At 38.0% G+C, this 20,242-nt stretch overlaps 1 protein-coding gene across 1 annotated transcript in view; it reads right to left on the reverse strand.

Moving 5' to 3' along the window:
- MTMR9 (myotubularin related protein 9) overlaps positions 1–20,242 on the reverse strand; it is a 71,253-nt gene that overhangs the window by 11,108 nt on the left and 39,903 nt on the right. The window contains exons 7-8 of the mRNA XM_007192690.3: positions 6,822–6,963; positions 4,785–5,005 (exon numbers count right to left, since the gene is read on the reverse strand). Coding sequence (XP_007192752.2) covers positions 4,785–5,005; positions 6,822–6,963 — 363 coding nt within the window. The remainder of the gene's footprint in view (positions 1–4,784; positions 5,006–6,821; positions 6,964–20,242) is intronic.

Below are 20,242 nucleotides of genomic sequence, written 5' to 3' on the forward strand. Positions count from 1 at the left end.
GGACATTACTACTGATCTTACAGAAATAAAAAAGATTTTAAGAAAATACTATTAACAACTGCACACCAACAAATTAGATAATCTGGATGAAATGGACAAATTCCTATAAACACAAAAATTACCTAAACTGACTGAAGAAATAAAAAATCTCAACAGACCTATAACAAATAAGGAAATTGACTCAGTAACAAATACTCTCTCCACAAAGAAAAGTCTAGGACCAGATGGTTTCACTGGTAAATTCTATCAAATATAAAAGAAAAATGAACACCAATCCTTCTCAAACTCCCCAACAAATAGAAAAGGAAGGAATATTTCCTAACTCATTTTATGAAGCTATTATCGCCCTGATGCCAATGATACAAGAAAACTGTAATAGGCCAATGTCCCTTACTAATATAGATGCAAAAATTCTCAGCAAACTACTAGCAAACCAAATACAACAGCATATTAAAAGGATTATATACCATGACCAAGCGAGATTTATCCTAAGTATATGAGAATGGTTCAACATAAGAAAATCAATTTATGTAATACACCACATTAACAGAACAAAGGGAGAAAAACCACATGATCATTGCAATTAATGCAGAAAAAGCAGATGACAAAACCGAACATCTTTTCATGATAAAAACACTCAATAAGGGGCTTCCCTGGTGGCGCACTGGTTGAGAATCTGCCTGCCAATGCAGGGGACACGGGTTCGAGCCCTGGTCTGGGAAGACCCCACATGCCGCGGAGCAACTAGGCCCGTGAGCCACAATTACTGAGCCTGCGCGTCTGGAGCCTGTGCTCCGCAACAAGAGAGGCCGTGATAGTGAGAGGCCCGTGCACCGCGATGAAGAGTGGCCCCCACTTGCCACAACTAGAGAAAGCCCTCGCACAGAAACGAAGACCCAACACAGCCATAAATAAAATAAATAAAAAATTTAAAAAAAGAAAAAAGAAAATGCTCCCTATTTCAAAAAAAAAAAAAAACACTCAATAAATTAGGAATAGAAGGGAACTTCCTCAACATGGTAAAGGGTACTTATGAAAAAAAACACAGCTAACATCATACTCAACATCACACTCATGTGAAAGACTGAAAGCTTTCTCCCTAAGATCAGGAATAAAACAAGAGCGCCTGCTTTCACCACTGCCATTCAACACTGTACTGGAAATTCATTAGACATGAAAAAGAAAGAAAACACATCCAAAGTAGAAAAGAAGAAGTACAATGATCTCTACTTGGAAATAACATGATCCTATGCATAGAAAATCCCAAAGAATCCACACACACACACGAACTACTAGAGCTAATGCATAAATTTGGCAAAACTTCAGGGTACAAGATAGACACACAAAAACAGTCACGTTTCTATATGCCAGCAGTGAATACTCCAAAAAAAAAAACAAACAATTCCATTTACAACAGCATTCAAAATATTAACATACCAAGAATAAATTTAACCAAAGAGGTAAAATATTTGTGTACTGAAAACTATAAAATATTGCTGAAAGGAATTAAAGACCTAAATAAATGGAAAGACATCCCATGTTCATAGACTGGAAGACAACATTGTTAAGGCAGTAATAACTACCCAAAGTGATTCACAGATTCCAATGCAATCTCTATCAAAATTTTCTTACAACTCAATAAAAAGACAAATAACCCAATGAAAAAATTGGCAAAAAATATCCAAATAGATATTTTTCCAAAGAAGTGATACACAAATGCCCAACAAACACATGCAAAGCTGATCAACACCACTGGTCCATTAAGGAAATGCAAATCACTATAATGAGATTTACACCACTTTACACCCACTAGGATGACTAAATCAAAAGGGCAAAAAAAAAAAAAAAAAAAAAAGGGCAGACAATAAAAAAATGGTGGAGATGTGGAGAAACTGGAGCCCTCATACATTGCTGGTGGGAATGTAAAATGGTGCTGCCACTTTCTTTCACAGCTCCTCAAAATGTCAGTTACCATATGACCCACAATTCCACTCCTAGGTTTATATCTAAGATAAATGGATATATGTCCACACAAAAACTTGTATACAAATGTTTAATGCAGCATTATTTATGGTAGCCAAATGATGGAAACAACCCATTCTACGACATGGATGAACCTTGGAAATAGTGAAAGAAGCCAATCATAAAAGACCACATACTGTATGATTCCATTTATATGAAATATTCAAACAGGCAAATTTATAGACCAAGAGCAGATTTGTGGTTAGCAGGGGCTAGGGGATGGAGGGAGGGAAAATGGATAGTGACTGGCAATGGATATGGGGTTTGTTTTGGGGGCGATGAAAATGTTCTAAAATTAGGTGCAGTGCTGGCTGCACAACTCTGAATATACCATTAAAAAAATCACAATAAATACACTTTAAATGGCTGAATATTATGGTAAATGCATTATATCTCAATAAAGCTGTTTTTAAAAAATGTTACATCTTCCCTTTTAACTGAAGTCATCTTTTACCAAGAAGTTTCAGTGGTTTTTAAAGATTTTTTAAAAATCTTTAAAGTTTAAAAAATCTTATTAGGCTAGTTAATACTCCAATCTCCCAAATTCACAGGGTTCAAGTAATTTCAGCCTTTGTATTCATAACAAATCTTAAAAGTTCTCGTTCTTTAGTGTGTAATATTTCAAAGGGAAAAAAAGGATGGTCATTGCTTTCTCTTAGGTCATCTCTTCTGATTAAACTCTATTGTGACTAGCAGAATTCTAGAACAGAGATGAATAGAACCCTAAAGTCAGGAAGCATTAAACTTTTCATCTATTGTTAATAAGGAAAAAAATAGGAAAAAATTAATAATTTATGTTCTATTTAGATTAACTACAGTGTTACAGAATAGTTTCTGGGGTGGAAAGGGAAATATTAATGGCATCTCCATCACAAATCAATCCAAATCCTACTTTTTGGAAGTAGGCCTGTTCTTTTGGCATAAGTAATGAATTCAAATATAATAATGTAAGTATAATCATTTCTAGAAAGTCAACTTAAAATGATACTAAAATACCCAAAGTAAATTTCATTAATTGAAAAAACTGAGGTACGACATTGAAAGATTCATTTAAGCCTAAATCATGAATGAACAGCTTAGGGACAATCCCAACCACCAACCTATCTGAAGGTTTTCACAGAGGTTTGATTTTGCAATGCCAACATAATGTAATAGGGAAGAACAAATCTGGCTCCATACTGGATCTGTTTCTTTTACTTTAACCTTTGTATTCTACTGCTTTTGCTACAAGTTAATCACTAAAGGAATGTTGCTACAGCTTAAAGAATACATAATGGCCCATCTGGGGAACCCTGTCTCCCATCCTGAGCAGTAAGCTAAAACACCTTTGTTTAGCTCCCAGGAAACATCCTGACCAGGCCCACCTGTGAAGGACTGCAGGGAGGAAGAAATGAACGCATCCCCTCCAGAGTCTGGCAGGAACCAGGAAACATTTGCAACAACTTATCACCTTGTTTTTTTTCTTTTTCTTTTTTAATTTTACCTCCTTACCTCCCCCTCTTTGTTTTGTAAAAGAAACTAGCACCCAAACCCAGGTAAGATGGTTCTTTGAGACACTAGTCCACCATCTTCCCAGTCTGCTGGCTTTCTGAATAAAGTTGCTATTCCTTGCCCCAGCATCTCGTCTCTTGATTTATTGGCTTGTCGTGCAGCAAGCAGTACAAGCTTGGACTTGGTACCAATAAGACATTTTATCTTGAGCAAGTCAGTCCTGTCCCAACTCCATATATTATCAGAGAAAACACTTAGAGCAAATACCCTTGGGATACAGAAGAAACAGTGCAAATTATAAACACACCCATTAAATCAGTCAAACTGATCATATGAATCACGTGTGGCTGCAGTAACTACAGCCAAAGCACAGTGAGAAAACTGTGGTGACACAGAACTTTCTATAGCAAATAGTTCTAAATTTTTCCCTACTTCTGAAGACAAGAATCTGTTAAGACACTCTAAAGTTGAAATATTTGCCAATTCAGCTTTAAGTAAAAAAAACATGTATTGCTCTATGTGCTTGAATTTCAAACAGGTAAAGATGCAATAATTCTATTCTTTTATGAAAACTGTTAATTGTTTAAATTTATTATTCAACTAAATGATGCCAGGTACCAGCCAAGGGACAAACCCTGCCTCCCACCCAGAGGAAGCCTTTAGATTGTACCCAAATGAGAAGATTACCAGTTAAGCATCTTTAATGATCATTCTGATATGAATCTTCTAATTAAACCTATAAACTTGATGGTGTCTGGGTTATGAAGTAAGGTTGTCACTCTGGGCCTAAGGACAGTTTCTCGGTATAAGAGAGAAAAATCTAGAGCAGGAGTAGGAAGACCTGTACTACAGCCATACTTTTGGTGACCAACAGGCTGTGTGTCCCTGGACAAGTCATTCACTTCTCTGGATATTACCTTCCTAATCTATAAAATTGGACGGAGGGTAGAATTGAATTATATGTTAAAGCTTCTTCCAGATGTAAGATACTATGCTCCTATATAAGGAAAGTAACATTTTAATGGCTGCTCAATTATTCAAAGCTTTGTAATCAGTGTATGGACTAATTTTAATCAAATAGAACAAAATCCAGGATATGCTCTCACCTAGCATGTGATAGGCTCACAATAAATTACGTAATTTAATTTATACTAACTGTAACCTCTACCATCTTATAAATAACATTAATGTAGAACCAAATCCTGGTATCTTTTAGGAAATGACCAAAACAGCTAAAAATAAAATGCCCCCCCCATGAGCAGTGTACCCACCTTTCACTTTCATTGTTGCCCAGAAATGTTCCAAACTGTGAGGCATATGCATGCTCAAAGAGCATGATGAGGAGATTCTCATTAAATTCAAACGAACAAGGGAACTGACGAAGTATCTGCCACACACAGTCCAAGAAGAGAAGAAATACAGGCGACTCCCACTTCTGCTTACTATTACAATAGGCCGACTGTGCACAGCGCTGTTGGAATGGGTGACCAGCCTAAGAGAAAAGATGGAAATGCAGCAATCATATCCTAGTGAGATCACACTGTAGTGCATTATTAACAAATTTCACACAGTTGCAACAAAACTATTAAATGGAACATCATATAATTTGGGTGGCTGCTCTTTAATGATTTCTTGGTTTAAGACAATCTTCAGCAACTAAGGAAAAAGACAAGATTTCCAAATACTTAACAAGTGTATATATACAGTTAGCCATAACATCTGCAGTTGGTCTTGGAATATCAAATAGAAGAATAATGAACTTCAGTAATAATAAGCATAAAATAAATCTTTCTAGGTCTGTAAAATCTGGAGCAAAGTCAAAGAACATAAGCTCTTCAGGTATAAGACAAAGGACAGCTATCCCCTTCTATCCATCCAAAGCACTGTAGACTACTGCAAGCTACAGAAGCCTCACCACTAAATGCAGATAGATATGGGCTTCTCATAGACAAATTTTATCAGGTTACTCCTGATAGTAAGTCTTTAATTACATACGAAAAAAAGTTACTGTCTTGAAGACATCTGTATGAATACTTTTCTATTAGAGACAAAGCTGTCTTTAGTCTCCCCCTCCCCCCAAAAAGAACTAGAAGAGTCTGTCATCTACTGACCAAAGGAAATTTAAGAATCATTTGGCTCTCTGGCCCACCCAGAACCTGAGTACTGACCTTATCCCCCCAAATCACACCCTTCTAGGTATTTCACAGACATGCTTTATCTTTGGGTTCTTGTGCTACTTTATCTGACAAAGATAATGCCAGGAACATGAATGGGATTTTGATGCCCATGAAAATGGTAATATATAAATAAATCAGTCATACTCATTTGTTTGTTTGCTATGCATCACAAGGAATGTAGTTGAATAAGATCTGCACCAAATATTTAGGATGGTCTGCCTTAAACAGAGATAAAGGTCAGCTGTCAGGGTGGGTAGACATGGTCAACATAACAGCGTTAACACATAATAAATCTGAATTGTAACTAGAAGGGCCAGAGGTGATTTTTCTCCAGAGATACTTCCTTTCAAGATATATCTAAACATTTGTTTTCAATCACAATTATCTACTAAGTTACACGGTGTATATATATTTAAATTAACCTCTGGCCTGAAGGATTTCCATCTATTTTATGAGACCTTTATTTTAGCTGTCCTTCAGCATTATATAGGACAGCACTGTGTTGTGTCCTAGGGATAAACAGCTGAATTGGGCAAGGTTCCCTGAACTCAAAGAAGTCACTGTATCTGAGCCTAGCTCAGGAAACAAGGTGTGAGGAAAATGGATCAATTTTATCTGTGAAGGAAGTTAAGGTCCCAGAGTCTTCATGAAAGTAGAGATATTTAGCTGGATCTTACAGGATGAGAAGGATTTCACCTGGCTGGGGAAGACGACAGGACAGAGCCAGGGGAGCAGAAGGGAGAAAGCACTGAAGCACATGCCTTGTACTTACAAGTCCCCACTCCCCCTGCCCCCCTTGTTTATGTCTTTTATCTCTAGCAAGACTAAGTTCTGTGAGACAAGACCATGTTTTACACATTCTCTGTGTTTCCCCTATAGGTAACAAGGTACAACTAATAACATTTGTCAGGGGAATGAAGTGCCAAATGAGCAATATAAGCAAAGAGGGAGACAGAAATTGAGAGGCAGTGAAGATCACAGGCATTTATTAAGATGAAGAGAGATTAACTGTCCCCCAGAAAATTAAACATCTGAATCAATCAAAATTTCATGTATTATATCCATTCCCACAAACCAGGATCAAACATCAATTAGGAGCAGTTCCTCTGTGGACAAAATAGCTTTTCTCACCTGAAGCCACTCTCTCTCTATCAAGGCCTCAAAGCCCTGGATGGTCCTGCTTCTTGGTTCCAAGATGATCTGGGCCAGAGAGGTAACCTGGAGTGTGGAATCAGTTCCTTCTGTTCCATGAATCAGTATGGATGCTCCTTCCCTGGTAGGAAAATTCAGAGGACAAATGGGACACTCCTGACATGGTCAACCAACTCTGTTAATAATAAACATTTCTTGAGTATAACAGTTGAAAGTCTTTTGCATTCTGCTCTGTCCAGTAGGTTTAGAGTCTAAATGAGATACATGAAGACAGCTTCCCTTGGGGAAAATATAAAACTATAAGTCCCAGATTTCATAGGGCAAGAACCCCTTTACATTATAACAAATTTCATAAAACCGTTTACTGAATGTTTTCTTCCTTTACAAAACCAGAAAGCAGACCTCATCACATTCACTAGATGCTGACCTTTTCTGCTTTAATAGTTAACTAAAGCCTTTTCTCATCAAGCCTAGAAACACACACTTAAAGTTATTTTTCTGTATCTCTCTGACCTTGATTCTACCTTTCCACCATCAGTTTACTGTAAGGATGCCTTCATAAATCATAAAGAATCTGGAAAACAAGTCCTAAACCACACTTTGAGAAACATGAAAACAGGAAGAAAATTTTAAATATATATATAAAAGTGTCAATCTAGGGACTGCCCTGGTGGCACAGTGGTTAAGACTCCATGCTCCCAATGCAGGGGGCCCAGGTTCGATCCCTGGTCAGGGAACTAGATCCCACATGCATGCCACAACTAAGAGTTTGCATGCCACAACTAAGAGTTCACATGCCACAACTAAGGAGCCCACGTGCCACAACTAAGGAGCCAGCAACCTGCAACTAAGGAGCCCATGAGCCGCAATTAAGGAGCCCACGTGCTGCAACAAAGGAGCCGGCAAGCCATAACTAAGGAGCCCGCAAGCCACAACTAAGGAGTCCGCCTGCCGCAAATAAGACCTGGCGCAACCAGACCCAGTGCAACCAAATAAAATAAATAAATTCCATAGGGGGAAAAAAAAGTGTCAATCTAGAAAGTCAGTGGCAATGATACCACTATACACTCTGTAGGTGGTGCTTAGGACCCCATTACTCTAAAGAGTGGGAGGAAACACCAGAAACTAAACTACATTTTCTCCCCTCCCCTTCTTCTACCTTTTTTAATTGAAATGACAGTGAAGGAAATTGTGGAAAAAAGGAAAATGAGCTCACCACTTTCCCATAAAAGTTTTATGTTTGGCTACTGTTAATTCTTTCCTCATGTACAGATGTACTTTACATAGCTGTAACAAAAAGTAACTTATTATTTCTACTTTTATTATAAACATTTTCCCATGTTTCTATGTCATCTGTAGAAGTACTGTATTAATGGTTACATAATATTCTATTAAGTGATGAACTACAATTTACTTAATCCTATAGTTGGACATTCAGGTCACTGCCAATTTTTGTTACACTTTAGATGGTGTACTTAGCTTTTTGTCTTTTGCTGAATTATTCTAGAGTTCTTAATTTGAAAATAAGACTCCCTGATGTTCACCTATAATAGGTTAACAACCCATTCTCACGATGAAATCTAATGACTAGACTGAAGGGTATGAGCAAATGTTTTCAGGCTTTTGATATATATTAGATACATATCCTAGTTATCTGTGGTATACTCTAAATTTAATTCAATTAACTTAACGTCTATTTTTACATTTTGAGTGTTGTAAGGGCAGATTGTTATGGAGGTATAACTAATGAGCTAATATACATCAAAAAAGTGAACTCAAACATGGCAAAATAAACCAAAACCTTCAATTCTCCTAGGAGTGTGGAAGTTCCTGTTTGTTTAAGGTAGCCCAAACTAAACAAAGGTGGAGATAGCAAACACTGTTCTGCCCCTAGGATTACTTTCACCTGCATCACCTCTTATTATGGCTGAAAACTTAGACAACATGGTTATAAGGGTTTATGACAATTCATGTTTCATAAGCAAACAAAGCCTCTGTACTCATCAGGTAAGGGGAAATATTTTTAACTTAGGTTAAAAAAACCCAAACCCTAAATATATACATCTCATCATTCTGTATTATTTATTTCTCTGCCACAGAAACTTGGTCTTTAATTCCCACATTTTATAAGATAAATGGGCTTCCCTCTTGTTTTTTTCTTTATTTTTTTGGCTGCATCGGGTCTTGGTTGCGGCATGCAGGATCTTTTCGTTGCGCTGCGGGCTTCTCTCTAGTTGTGGCGTGTTGGTTTTCTCTCTCTAGTTGTGGCGCGCGGGCTCCAGAGTGTGTGGGCTCTGTAGTTCGCGGCACATGGGCTCTCTCATTGAGGCGCGCAAGTTCAGTAGTTGTGGCGTGTGGGCTTAGTTGCCCCGCAGCAAGTGGGATCTTAGTTCCTCGACCAGGGATCAAAACCATGTCCCCTGCATAGGAAGGTGGATTCTTTACCACTGGACCACCAGGGAAGTCCCTACACCAGGAATCCCGGGGAATCCTGACTCATGGCACTTGGTGACCGTGTGGTAAGGTGCTAACTCACCACATGATCTTAAGCAACCTGTTCTATTATCAATTTCTCATTAATTATTTTTAAAATGACATACATATTTCCCTAATTTGGAAGCATCAATAAAACAAATTAAAGTCTCAAAGAAAAGTGCCATCCAACTATGGTCGTGACAACACTTCTAACTACCTACTGTTTCCGTGGGAATCCCCTTCTTAAAAAGGGTATTCTAACAGAGGGCAGACAGCAGAAGCAAGAAGAACTACAGTCCTGCAGCCTGTGGACCAAAACCCACATTCACAGAAAGACAAGATGAAAAGGCAGAGGGCTATGTACCAGATGAAGGAACAAGAAAAAACCCCAGAAAAACAACTCAATGAAGTGGAGATAGGCAACCTTCCAGAAAAAGAATTCAGAATAATGATAGTGAAGATGATCCAGGACCTCGGAATAAGAATGGAGGCAAAGATCGAGAAGATGCAAGAAATGTTTAACAAAGACCTAGAAGAATTAAAGAACAAACAAACAGAGATGAACAATACAATAACTGAAATGAAAACTACCCTAGAAGGAATCAATAGCAGAATAACTGAGGCAGAAGAACGGATAAGTGACCTGGAAGACAGAATGGTGGAATTCACTGCTGCGGAACAGAATAAAGAAAAAAGAATGAAAAGAAATGAAGCCAGCCTAAGAGACCTCTGGGACAACATTAAATGCAACAACATTCGCATTATAGGGGTCCCAGAAGGAGAAGAGAGAGAGAAAGGACCTGAGAAAATATTTGAAGAGCTTATAGTTGAAAACTTTCCTAACATGGGAAAGGAAATAGCCACCCAAGTCCAGGAAGCGCAGCAAGTCCCATGCAGGATAAACCCAAGGAGAAACATGCCGAGACAGATAGTAATCAAATTGGCAAAAATTAAAGACAGAAAAATTACTGAAAGCAGCAAGGGAAAAACGAAAAATAACATACAAGGGAACTCCCATAAGGTTAACAGCTGATTTCTCAGCAGAAACTCTACAAGCCAGAAGGGAGTGGCATGATACACTTAAAGAGATGAAAGGGAAGAACCTACAACCAAGATTACTCTACCCAGCAAGGATCTCATTCAGATTCGATGGAGAAATCAAAAGCTTTACAGACAAGCAAAAGCTAAGAGAATTCAGCACCACCAAACCAGCTCTACAACAAATGCTAAAGGAACTTCTCTAAGTGGGAAACACAAGAGAAGAAAAGGATCTACAAAAGCGAACCCAAAACAATTAAGAAAATGGTCATAGGAACATACATATCGATAATTACCTTAAACGTGAATGGATTAAATGCCCCAACCAAAAGACACAGGCTTGCTGAATGGATACAAAAACAAGACCCATATATATGCTATCTACAAGAGACCCACTTCAGACCTAGGGACACATACAGACTGAAAGTGAGGGGATGGAAAAAGATATTCCATGCAAATGGAAATCAAAAGAAAGCTGGAATAGCTATACTTATATCAGATAAAAAAGACTGTAAAATAAAGAATGTTACAAGAGACAAGGAAGGACACTACATAATGATCAAGGGATCAATCCAAGAAGAAGATATAACAATTATAAATCTATATGCACCCAACAGAGGAGCACCTCAATACATAAGGCAACTGCTAACAGCTATAAAAGAGGAAATCGACAGTAACACAATAATAATGGGGGACTTTAACACCTCACTTACACCAATGGACAGATCATCCAAAATGAAAATAAATAAGGAAACAGAAGATTTAAATGACACAATGGACCAGATAGATTTAATTGATATTTATAGGACATTCCATCCAAAAACAGCAGATCACACGTTCTTCTCAAGTGCGCACAGAACGTTCTCCAGGATAGATCACATCTTGGGTCACAAATCAAGCCTCAGTAAATTTAAGAAAACTGAAATCATATCAAGCATCTTTTCTGACTACAACGCTATGAGATTAGAAATGAATTACAGGGAAAAAAACGTAAAAAACACAAACACAGGGAGGCTAAACAATACGTTACTAAATAACCAAGAGATCACTGAAGAAATCAAAGAGGAAATCAAAAAAAACACCTAGAGACAAATGACAATGAAAACACGACCATCCAAAACCTACGAGATGCAGCAAAAGCAGTTCTAAGAGGGACGTTTATAGCTATATGAGCCTACCTCAAGAAACAACAAAAATCTCAAATAAACAATCTAACCTTACACCTAAAGGAACTAGAGAAAGAAGAACAAACAAAACCCAAAGTTAGCAGAAGGAAAGAAATCATAAAGATCAGAGCAGAAATAAATGAAATAGAAACAAAGAAAACAATAGGCAAAGATCAATAAAACTAAAAGCTGGTTCTTTTAGAAGATAAACAAAATTGATAAAATATTAGCCAAACTCATCAAGAAAAGGAGGGAGAGGACTCAAATCAATAAAATGAGAAATGAAAAAGGATAAGTTACAACAGACACCACAGAAATACAAAGCATCCTCAGAGACTACTATAAGCAACTCTATGCCAATAAAATGGACAACCTGGAAGAAATGGACAAATTCTTAGAAAGGTATAACCTTCCAAGACTGAACCAGGAAGAAATAGAAAATATGAACAGACCAATCACAAGTAATGAAATTGACACTGTGATTAAAAATCTTCCAACAGGGGCTTCCCTGGTGGCGCAGTGGTTGAGAGTCTGCCTGCTAATGCAGGGGACACGGGTTCGAGCCCTGGTCTGGGAAGATCCCACATGCCACGGAGCAGCTGGGCCCGTGAGCCACAATTGCTGAGCCTGCGCGTCTGGAGCCTGTGCCCCGCGACGGGAGGGGCCGCGATAGAGAAAGGCCCGCGCACCGCGATGAAGAGCGGTCCCCGCACCGCGATGAAGAGTGGCCCCCGCTTGCCGCAACTGGAGAAAGCCCTCGCACGAACCGAAGACCCAACACAGCCAAAAATAAATAAATAAATAAATAAATAAATAAATAAGAAAATCCTTTAAAAAAAAAAAAAAAATCTTCCAACAAACAAAAGTCCAGGACCAGATGGCTTCACAGGTGAATTCTGTCAAACATTTAGAGAAGAGCTAACACCCATCCTTCTCAAACGCTTCCAAAAAATTGCAGAGGAAGGAACACTCCCAAACTCATTCTATGAGGCTACCATCACTCTGATACCAAAACCAGACAAAGATACTACAAAAAAAGACAATTACAGACCAATATCACTGATGAATATAGATGCGAAAATCCTCAACAAAATACTAGCAAACAGAATCCAACAAAACAGTGAAAGGATCATGCACCGTGATCAAGTGGGATTTATCCCAGGGATGCAAGGATTCTTCAATATACGCAAATCAATGTGATACACCATATTAACAAACTGAAGGAGAAAAACCATATGATCATCTCAATAGATGCAGAAAAAGCTTTTGACAAAATTCAACACCAATTTATGATAAAAACTCTCCAGAAAGTGGGCATAGAGGGAACCTACCTCAACATAACAAAGGCCATATATGACAAACCCACAGCAAACATCATTTTCAATGGTGAAAAACTGAAACCATTTCCTCTAAGATCAGGAACAAGACAAGGATGTCTACTCTCGCCACTCTTATTCAACATAGTTTTGGAAGTCCTAGCCATGGCAATCAGAGAAGAAAAAGAAATAAAAGGAATACAAATTGGAAAAGAAGAAGTGAAACTGTCACTGTTTGCAGATGACATGATACTATACATAGAGAATCCTAAAGATGCTACCAGAAAACTACTAGAGCTAATCAATGAATGTGGTAAAACTGCAGGATACAAAATTAATGCACAGAAATTTCTTGCATTCCTATACACTAATGATGAAAAATCTGAAAGAGAAATTAAGGAAACACTCCCATTTACCACTGCAACAAAAAGAATAAAATACCTAGGAATAAACCTACCTAGGGAGACAAAAGACCTGTATGCTGAAAACTATAAGACACTGATGAAAGAAATTAAAGATGATACCAACAGATGGAGAGATATACCATGTTCTTGGATTGGAAGAATCAATATTGTGAACATGACTATACTACCCAAAGCAATCTACAGATTCAGTGCAATCCTTATCAAATTACCAATGGCATTTTTTACGGAACTAGAACAAATAATTTTAAAATTTGTATGGAGACACAAAAGGCCCCGAATAGCCAAAGCAGTCTTGAGGGAAGAAAACGGAGCTGGAGGAAGCAGACTCCCTGACTTCAGACTGTACTACAAAGCTACAGTAATCAAGACAATATGGTACTGGCACAAAAACAGAAACATAGATCAATGGAACAAGATACAAAGCCCAGAGATAAACCCACGCACCTATGGTCAACTAATCTATGACAAAGGAGGCAAAGATATACAGGGGAGAAAAGACAGTCTCTTCAATGAGTGGTGCTGAGAAAACTAGACAGCTACATGTAAAAGAATGAAATTAGAACACTCCCTAACACCATACACAAAAATAAACTCAAAATAGATTCGAGACCTAAACATAAGACTGGACACTATAAAACTCTTAGAGGAAAACATAGGCAGAACACTCTTTGACATAAATCACAGCAAGATCTTTTTTGATCCACCTCCTAGATTAATGGAAATAAAAATAAAACAAATGGGGGCTTCCCTGGTGGCGCAGTGGTTGAGAGTCTGCCTGCCAGTGCAGGGGACATGGGTTCGAGCCCTGGTCTGGGAGGATTCCACATGCCGCGGAGCAACTGGGCCCGTGAGCCACAATTGCTGAGCCTGCGCGTCTGGAGCCTGTGCTCCACAACAGGAGAGGCCGCGATGGTGAGAGGCCCGCGCACCGCGATGAAGAGTGGTCCCCACTTGCCGCAACTAGAGAAAGCCCTCGCACAGAAACGAAGACTCAACACAGTCATAAATAAATAAATAAATAAATAAAAGAACGTGAATTTCTTAAAAATAAATAAATAAATAAACAAATGGGACCTAATGAAATTTAAAAGCTTTTGCACAGCAAAGGAAACCATAAACAAGACGAAAAGACAACCCTCAGAATAGGAGAAAATATTTGCAAACGAATCATCGGAGAAAGGATTAATCTCCAAAATACATAAACAGCTTATGCAGCTCAATATTAAAGAAACAAACAACCGAATCCAAAAATGGGCAGAAGACCTAAGTAGACATTTCTCCAAAGAAGACATACAGATGGCCAAGAAGCACATGAAAAGCTGCTCAACATCACTAATTATTAGAGAAATGCAAATCAAAACTACAATGAGGTATCACCTCACAGCGGTCAGAATGGGTATCATCAGAAAATCTACGAACAACAAATGCTGGAGAAGGTGTGGAGAAAATGGAACCCTCTTGCACTGTTGGTGGGAATGTAAATTGATACAGCCACTATGGAGAACAGTATGGAGGTTCCTTAAAAAACTAAAAATAGAATTACCATATGATCCAGCAATCCCACTACTGGGCATATACGCAGAGAAAACCATAATTCAAAGAGACACATATACCACAATATTCATTGCAGCACTATTTACAATAGCCAGGTCATGGAAGCAACCTAAATGCCCATCGACAGACAAATGGATAAAGAAGTTATGGTACATATATACAATGGAATATTACTCAGCCATAAAAAGGAACGAAATTGAGTCATTTGTTGAGACGTGGATTTATCTAGAGACCGTCATACAGAGTGAAGTAAGTCAGAAAGGGAAAAACAAATATCGTATATTAACGCATGTATGTGGAACCTAGAAAAATGGTACAGATGAGCCGGTTTGCAGGGCAGAAGTTGAGACACACATGTAGAGAACGAACGTATGGACACCAAGGGGGGAAAACCGTGGGGGTTGGGGATGGTGGTGTGCTGAATTGGGCGACTGGGATTGACATCTATACACTGATGTGTATAAAACTAATGACTAATAAGAACCTGCTGTATAAAAAAAAAAAAAAAAAACTAATACTAAACTTTCTTTGGGTTTTTTGTATGGAAATATGTTAATATAAATGCTTCAGACATTACATGAAATTCCTAAAAATCTTATATGTTCTGGTATAATGTTATAAGTCATAATTCTAGTTATTACTTTAAAATGTATATCTCAGAAATAACTAAATTTCCTTGTCAATTGCATTATTATGAACTTTCATCAAATCTTTAACCGTGGTCATTTTTATGTCTTTTGTCATTTACAGGCAGTTCTGGATGTACTCTGATGCTTTTGCAAAAATGTTCCTATAAAAGGGTTTCATCTTCAAGAAATTCATGGAGGGCTTCCCTGGTGGCGCAGTGGTTGAGAATCTGCCTGCTAATGCAGGGGACACGGGTTCGAGCCCTGGTCTGGGAAGATCCCACATGCCACGGAGCAGCTGGGCCCGTGTGCCACAACTGCTGAGCCTGCGCGTCTGGAGCCTGTGCCCCGCAACGGGAGGGGCCGCGATAGTGAAAGGCCCGTGCACCGCGATGAAGAGCGGTCCCCGCACCGCGATGAAGAGTGGCCCCCACTTGCCGCAACTAGAGAAAGCCCTCGCACAAACTGAAGACCCAACACAGCCAAAAATAAATAAATAAATAAATAAAGTAGCTATTAAAATATCATTTAAAAAAAAAAAAAAGAAATTCATGGAAAAGACTCTGACAAGTACAGGTTTCTGGTAACTGACTATACTGCTGAATTGAATGAATAAGCATTTTCAGAACTCTAATGGAAAAGTGATGAATCCATAAAAGTGCTAACAAAAGATCAAGATGAAAAAAAAATCAATTACATGGGACTGAGTGAACTGATGAGGATGATTATAATTTTTGTGACTTTGTTTGAATAAAAAAAAGTTAATAAAAAAAAAACAAAGGTAAATGATCTGTAATGTGCTTGGAAGCATCAAAAAGTAAGACGAATTAATGGACAGATCAGATGAATAAATGGAAAGAGACGTCATAAAAAAAAAACAATGCATGTATGAAAACGGAATCCTAACATCATCAATTAAATTGTTCCATCATATCTAAGAATGCATGCTACTGTCTATGTAAATTTTTTGTAGTCAATATCCTTTTTTCAAAGCTGAGAACAACTGAATCTTCTTGATGACTTAGGAAAAAACAAAAGTAGGCATTTTCTTTTCGGGTTTGATAATTTAGCCAATTCTCTCACCAGTATCTGTGTATGTGTGGTCGACACATTAACAATTGCTGTCCTGATTATACTGTCTGATTATACTGTCTAATTAATGTTGAACCTAAAATTTTTACTTAATCACAGAGCTTCATATAGTACTAAAACGTCTACCTCAAGCCCAAGTCACGGCTTCTGGCTTGTCACTTATGACCTGTCTTTGTGGAAATATTAGAATTAACCCCTCAGTGTGCTGGGAAAACTGGACAGCTACATGTAAAAGAATGAAATTAGAACATTCTCTAACACCATACACAAAAATAAACTCAAAATGGATTAAAGAACTAAGTGTAAGACCAGATACTATAAAACTCTTGGAGGAAAACATAGGCAGAACACTCTTTGACATAAATCACAGCAATATCTTTTTCGATCCACCTCCTAGAGTAATGAAGATAAAAACAAACCGACACAGCAGTGTAAAGCAACTATATTCCAATAAAAAAAAAAGATAAACAAATGGGACCAAATAAACTTAAAAGTGGGACTTCCCTGGTGGCACAGTTGTTAGGGATCTGCCTGCCAATGCAGGGGACACGGGTTCAATCCCTAGTCCGGGAAGATCCCACATGCCACAGAGCAACTAAGCCCAGGCGCAACAACTACTGAGCCTGCACTCTACAGCCTGCGAGCCACAACTACTGAAGCCCGTGCACCTAGAGCCTGTGCTCCACAACAAGAGAAGCCACTGCAATGAGAAGCCTGCACACTGCAATGAAGAGTAGCCCCCGCTCGCCACAACTAGAGAAAGCCTGTGTGCAGCAACAAAGACCCAATGCAGCCAGAAAAAAAAAAAACTTAAAAGCTTTTGCACAGCAAAGGAAACCATAAACAAAATGAAAAGAAAACCCACAGAATGGGAGAAAATATTTGCAAATGAAGCAACTGACAAGGGATTAATCTCCAAAATATACAAACAGATGATGCAGAAAACAAATAACCCAATCAAAAAATGGGCAGAAGATATAAATAGACATTTCTCCAAAGAAGACATACAGATGGCCAAAAAGCACATGAAAAGATGCTCAACATCACTAATTATTAGAGAAATGCAAATCAAAACTACTGAGGTATCCCCTCACACCGGTCAGAATGGCCATCATCAAAAAGTCTACAAACAATAAATGCTGGAGAGGGTGTGGAGAAAAGGGAACCTTCCTACACTATTGGTGGGAATGTAAATTGATATAGCCACTATGGAAAACAGTACGGAGGTTCCTCAAAAAACTAAAAATAGAGCTACCATATGATCCAGCAATCCCACTCCTGGGCATGTATCTGGAGAAAACCATACTTCGAAAAGATACATGCACCTCAGTGTTCATTGCAGCACTGTTTACAATAGCCAAGACATGGAAGCAACCTAAAGGTCCATCGATAGGTGAATGGATAAAGAAGATGTGGCACATATGCACAATGGAATACTACTCGGCCACGAAAAGGAACGAAATTGGGTCATTTGTAGAGACGTGGATGGATCTAGAGACTGTCATACAGAGTGAAGTAAGGCAGAAAGAGAAAAACAAATATAGTATATTAACGCATATATGTGGATCCTAGAAAAATGGTACAGATGAACTCGTTTGCAGGGCAGAAATTGAGACACAGATGTAGAGAACAAACGTACGGACGCCAAGGGGGGAAAGTGGCAGGGGTGGGGGTGGGGGTGTGATGAGAGTTGGGAAATTGGGATTGACATGTATACACTGATGTGTATAAAATGAATGAAAAAAGAATGAAATAATGCCTTTTGCAGCAACATGGATGGGCCTAGAGATGATCATACTAAGTGAAGTCAGACAGAGAAAGACAAATATCAAATCATATCACTCATATGTGGAATCTAAAAAAATGATAGAAATGAACTTATTTACAAAACAGAAACTGACTCACAGACTGGTTACCAAAGGGAAAGGAGGGGAAGGGATAAATTAGGAGGTTGGGATTAACATATACACACTACTATATATAAAATAGATAATCAGCAAGCACCTACTGTAGAGCACAGGGAACTCTACTCAGTACTCTGTAATAATCTATATGGGAAAAGAATCTGAAAAAGAATAGATATATGTTTATGTATAACTAAATCACTTTGCTGTACACCTGAAACTAATACAACACTGTAAATCAAATATACTTCAATTAATTAAAGAAAGGAATTAACCACTTAGGAGTATAAAATAATTTTATGACTCTAGAAAGTTTTATTTTGTAATTATTTTCATATTTCTTTTTTAAGTTGTTTAGAAATGAATAACAAAATATGTTTTCCCCCTCCAAAGGTCTAGCTTTAATATGATATCAATATGTTTTTTCTGGCAGACAAATAGATTATTATTTTAAATAACTCAGTTGATAGGAAGATATCTTTGGAAGCTTTCCTTGTGTACATATACTAGCCCCTGGGAATTAAATACTGGTGTCAGGGCTAGGTTTAGAATTTGACCCAAAATAAGCATGCAAAATGCTTGCACAAAAAGAAAAATCCCTCTGATAAACTGAAAAACATTATAAAATCAGTAACTACCAGTGACATTATCTGTTGTTCTTCTTGGTTATAAGTATTTCTCACTTTATTCAGAGATGTATGTTTTTGTTGATGAAATTGCTGGTGTGCAAACATTTAAAAATTAACCCCCCAAAAGGCAACTGGGGTCACATCTGCCCTATTTTAAAACAGCAGCCTAGATTTTTCTTTTAATATAGAAGGATAATGTATCAAAATATTTCGTGTTCCATCTTGCACAAGAGTGGGGCAAGTTTTCACGCTTTCCTATAGAAAAAGTTGTTAGCATATATTAATGTGCTCCCAGAGTCTTCCTTCAGCTTTCTGAAGCAAACGAGGAGTCCCTTCTGAAACAACCAAGGACTGGGCATTTTTCCCTCACATCCTTACTGGGTACTCTGAAATAGATTTGCTCTCCCAGCTAGAAGTTTGTATGTTAACCATCCCTGATGTTACTTAAACCAAAAAGAACAACAACCACAAACAAACAAAATAGCATAGGAAATACCAGAGCAGAACAACAGCCATTTAAAGATCCAGGAAAAGATCCAGAGACATACACTCAGGGGTCTATCTGTGTTATTCCTTAATTATTTCTTACAAAAAGGTTGGAATCTCAGCACTGCCACTTGGGCTGTAATCAGTACAACTCAGGCAACTTACTCTGATTTTATTTTTCCTTATCTATAGAGGTAGGGTAATAATACATAACAAGGTTGTTTGGAAGCTTAAATGAAATTATACATGTATAGGAATTTGAGACATGACTGAGGCAAATCAACAAAGAATAATGCACGTAGACTTAGAAGTTCAATCCAGGAAAGAAAGAAAAAAGGTGACTGAGGTGGACATGTGGTTTGTGAAAAGCAACGTGCCTGTTGATGTTTGAACTGTTCTTTGAAGACAAGGCTTTTGTTCTACTTGAGATACAGAAGGACAAAATCAAGGAGAAACAGCTCAGTGCTCCTTGGACTGCTCTGGCCATTACTCCTGGCAGGGCTTCAATACCAATTGAATGTGACAGTAACAGTCATTTAGAAAACAGGAAGGAAGAAAAGAGACAATGGAAACAAGATGGGAAAGAAATTAAATTTAAGGCATTCTTTTAAAAATCTGGTTTGCAGAAAACCTCCTTTCAGTCTTTGTCCTGTCTGCTTTCAAGTGGAGTAATTGATGCCTTATCAAGG

Source organism: Balaenoptera acutorostrata, chromosome 6 (genome assembly GCF_949987535.1).
Source record: "Balaenoptera acutorostrata chromosome 6, mBalAcu1.1, whole genome shotgun sequence".
In the NCBI taxonomy this organism is placed as follows: Eukaryota; Metazoa; Chordata; class Mammalia; order Artiodactyla; family Balaenopteridae; genus Balaenoptera; species Balaenoptera acutorostrata.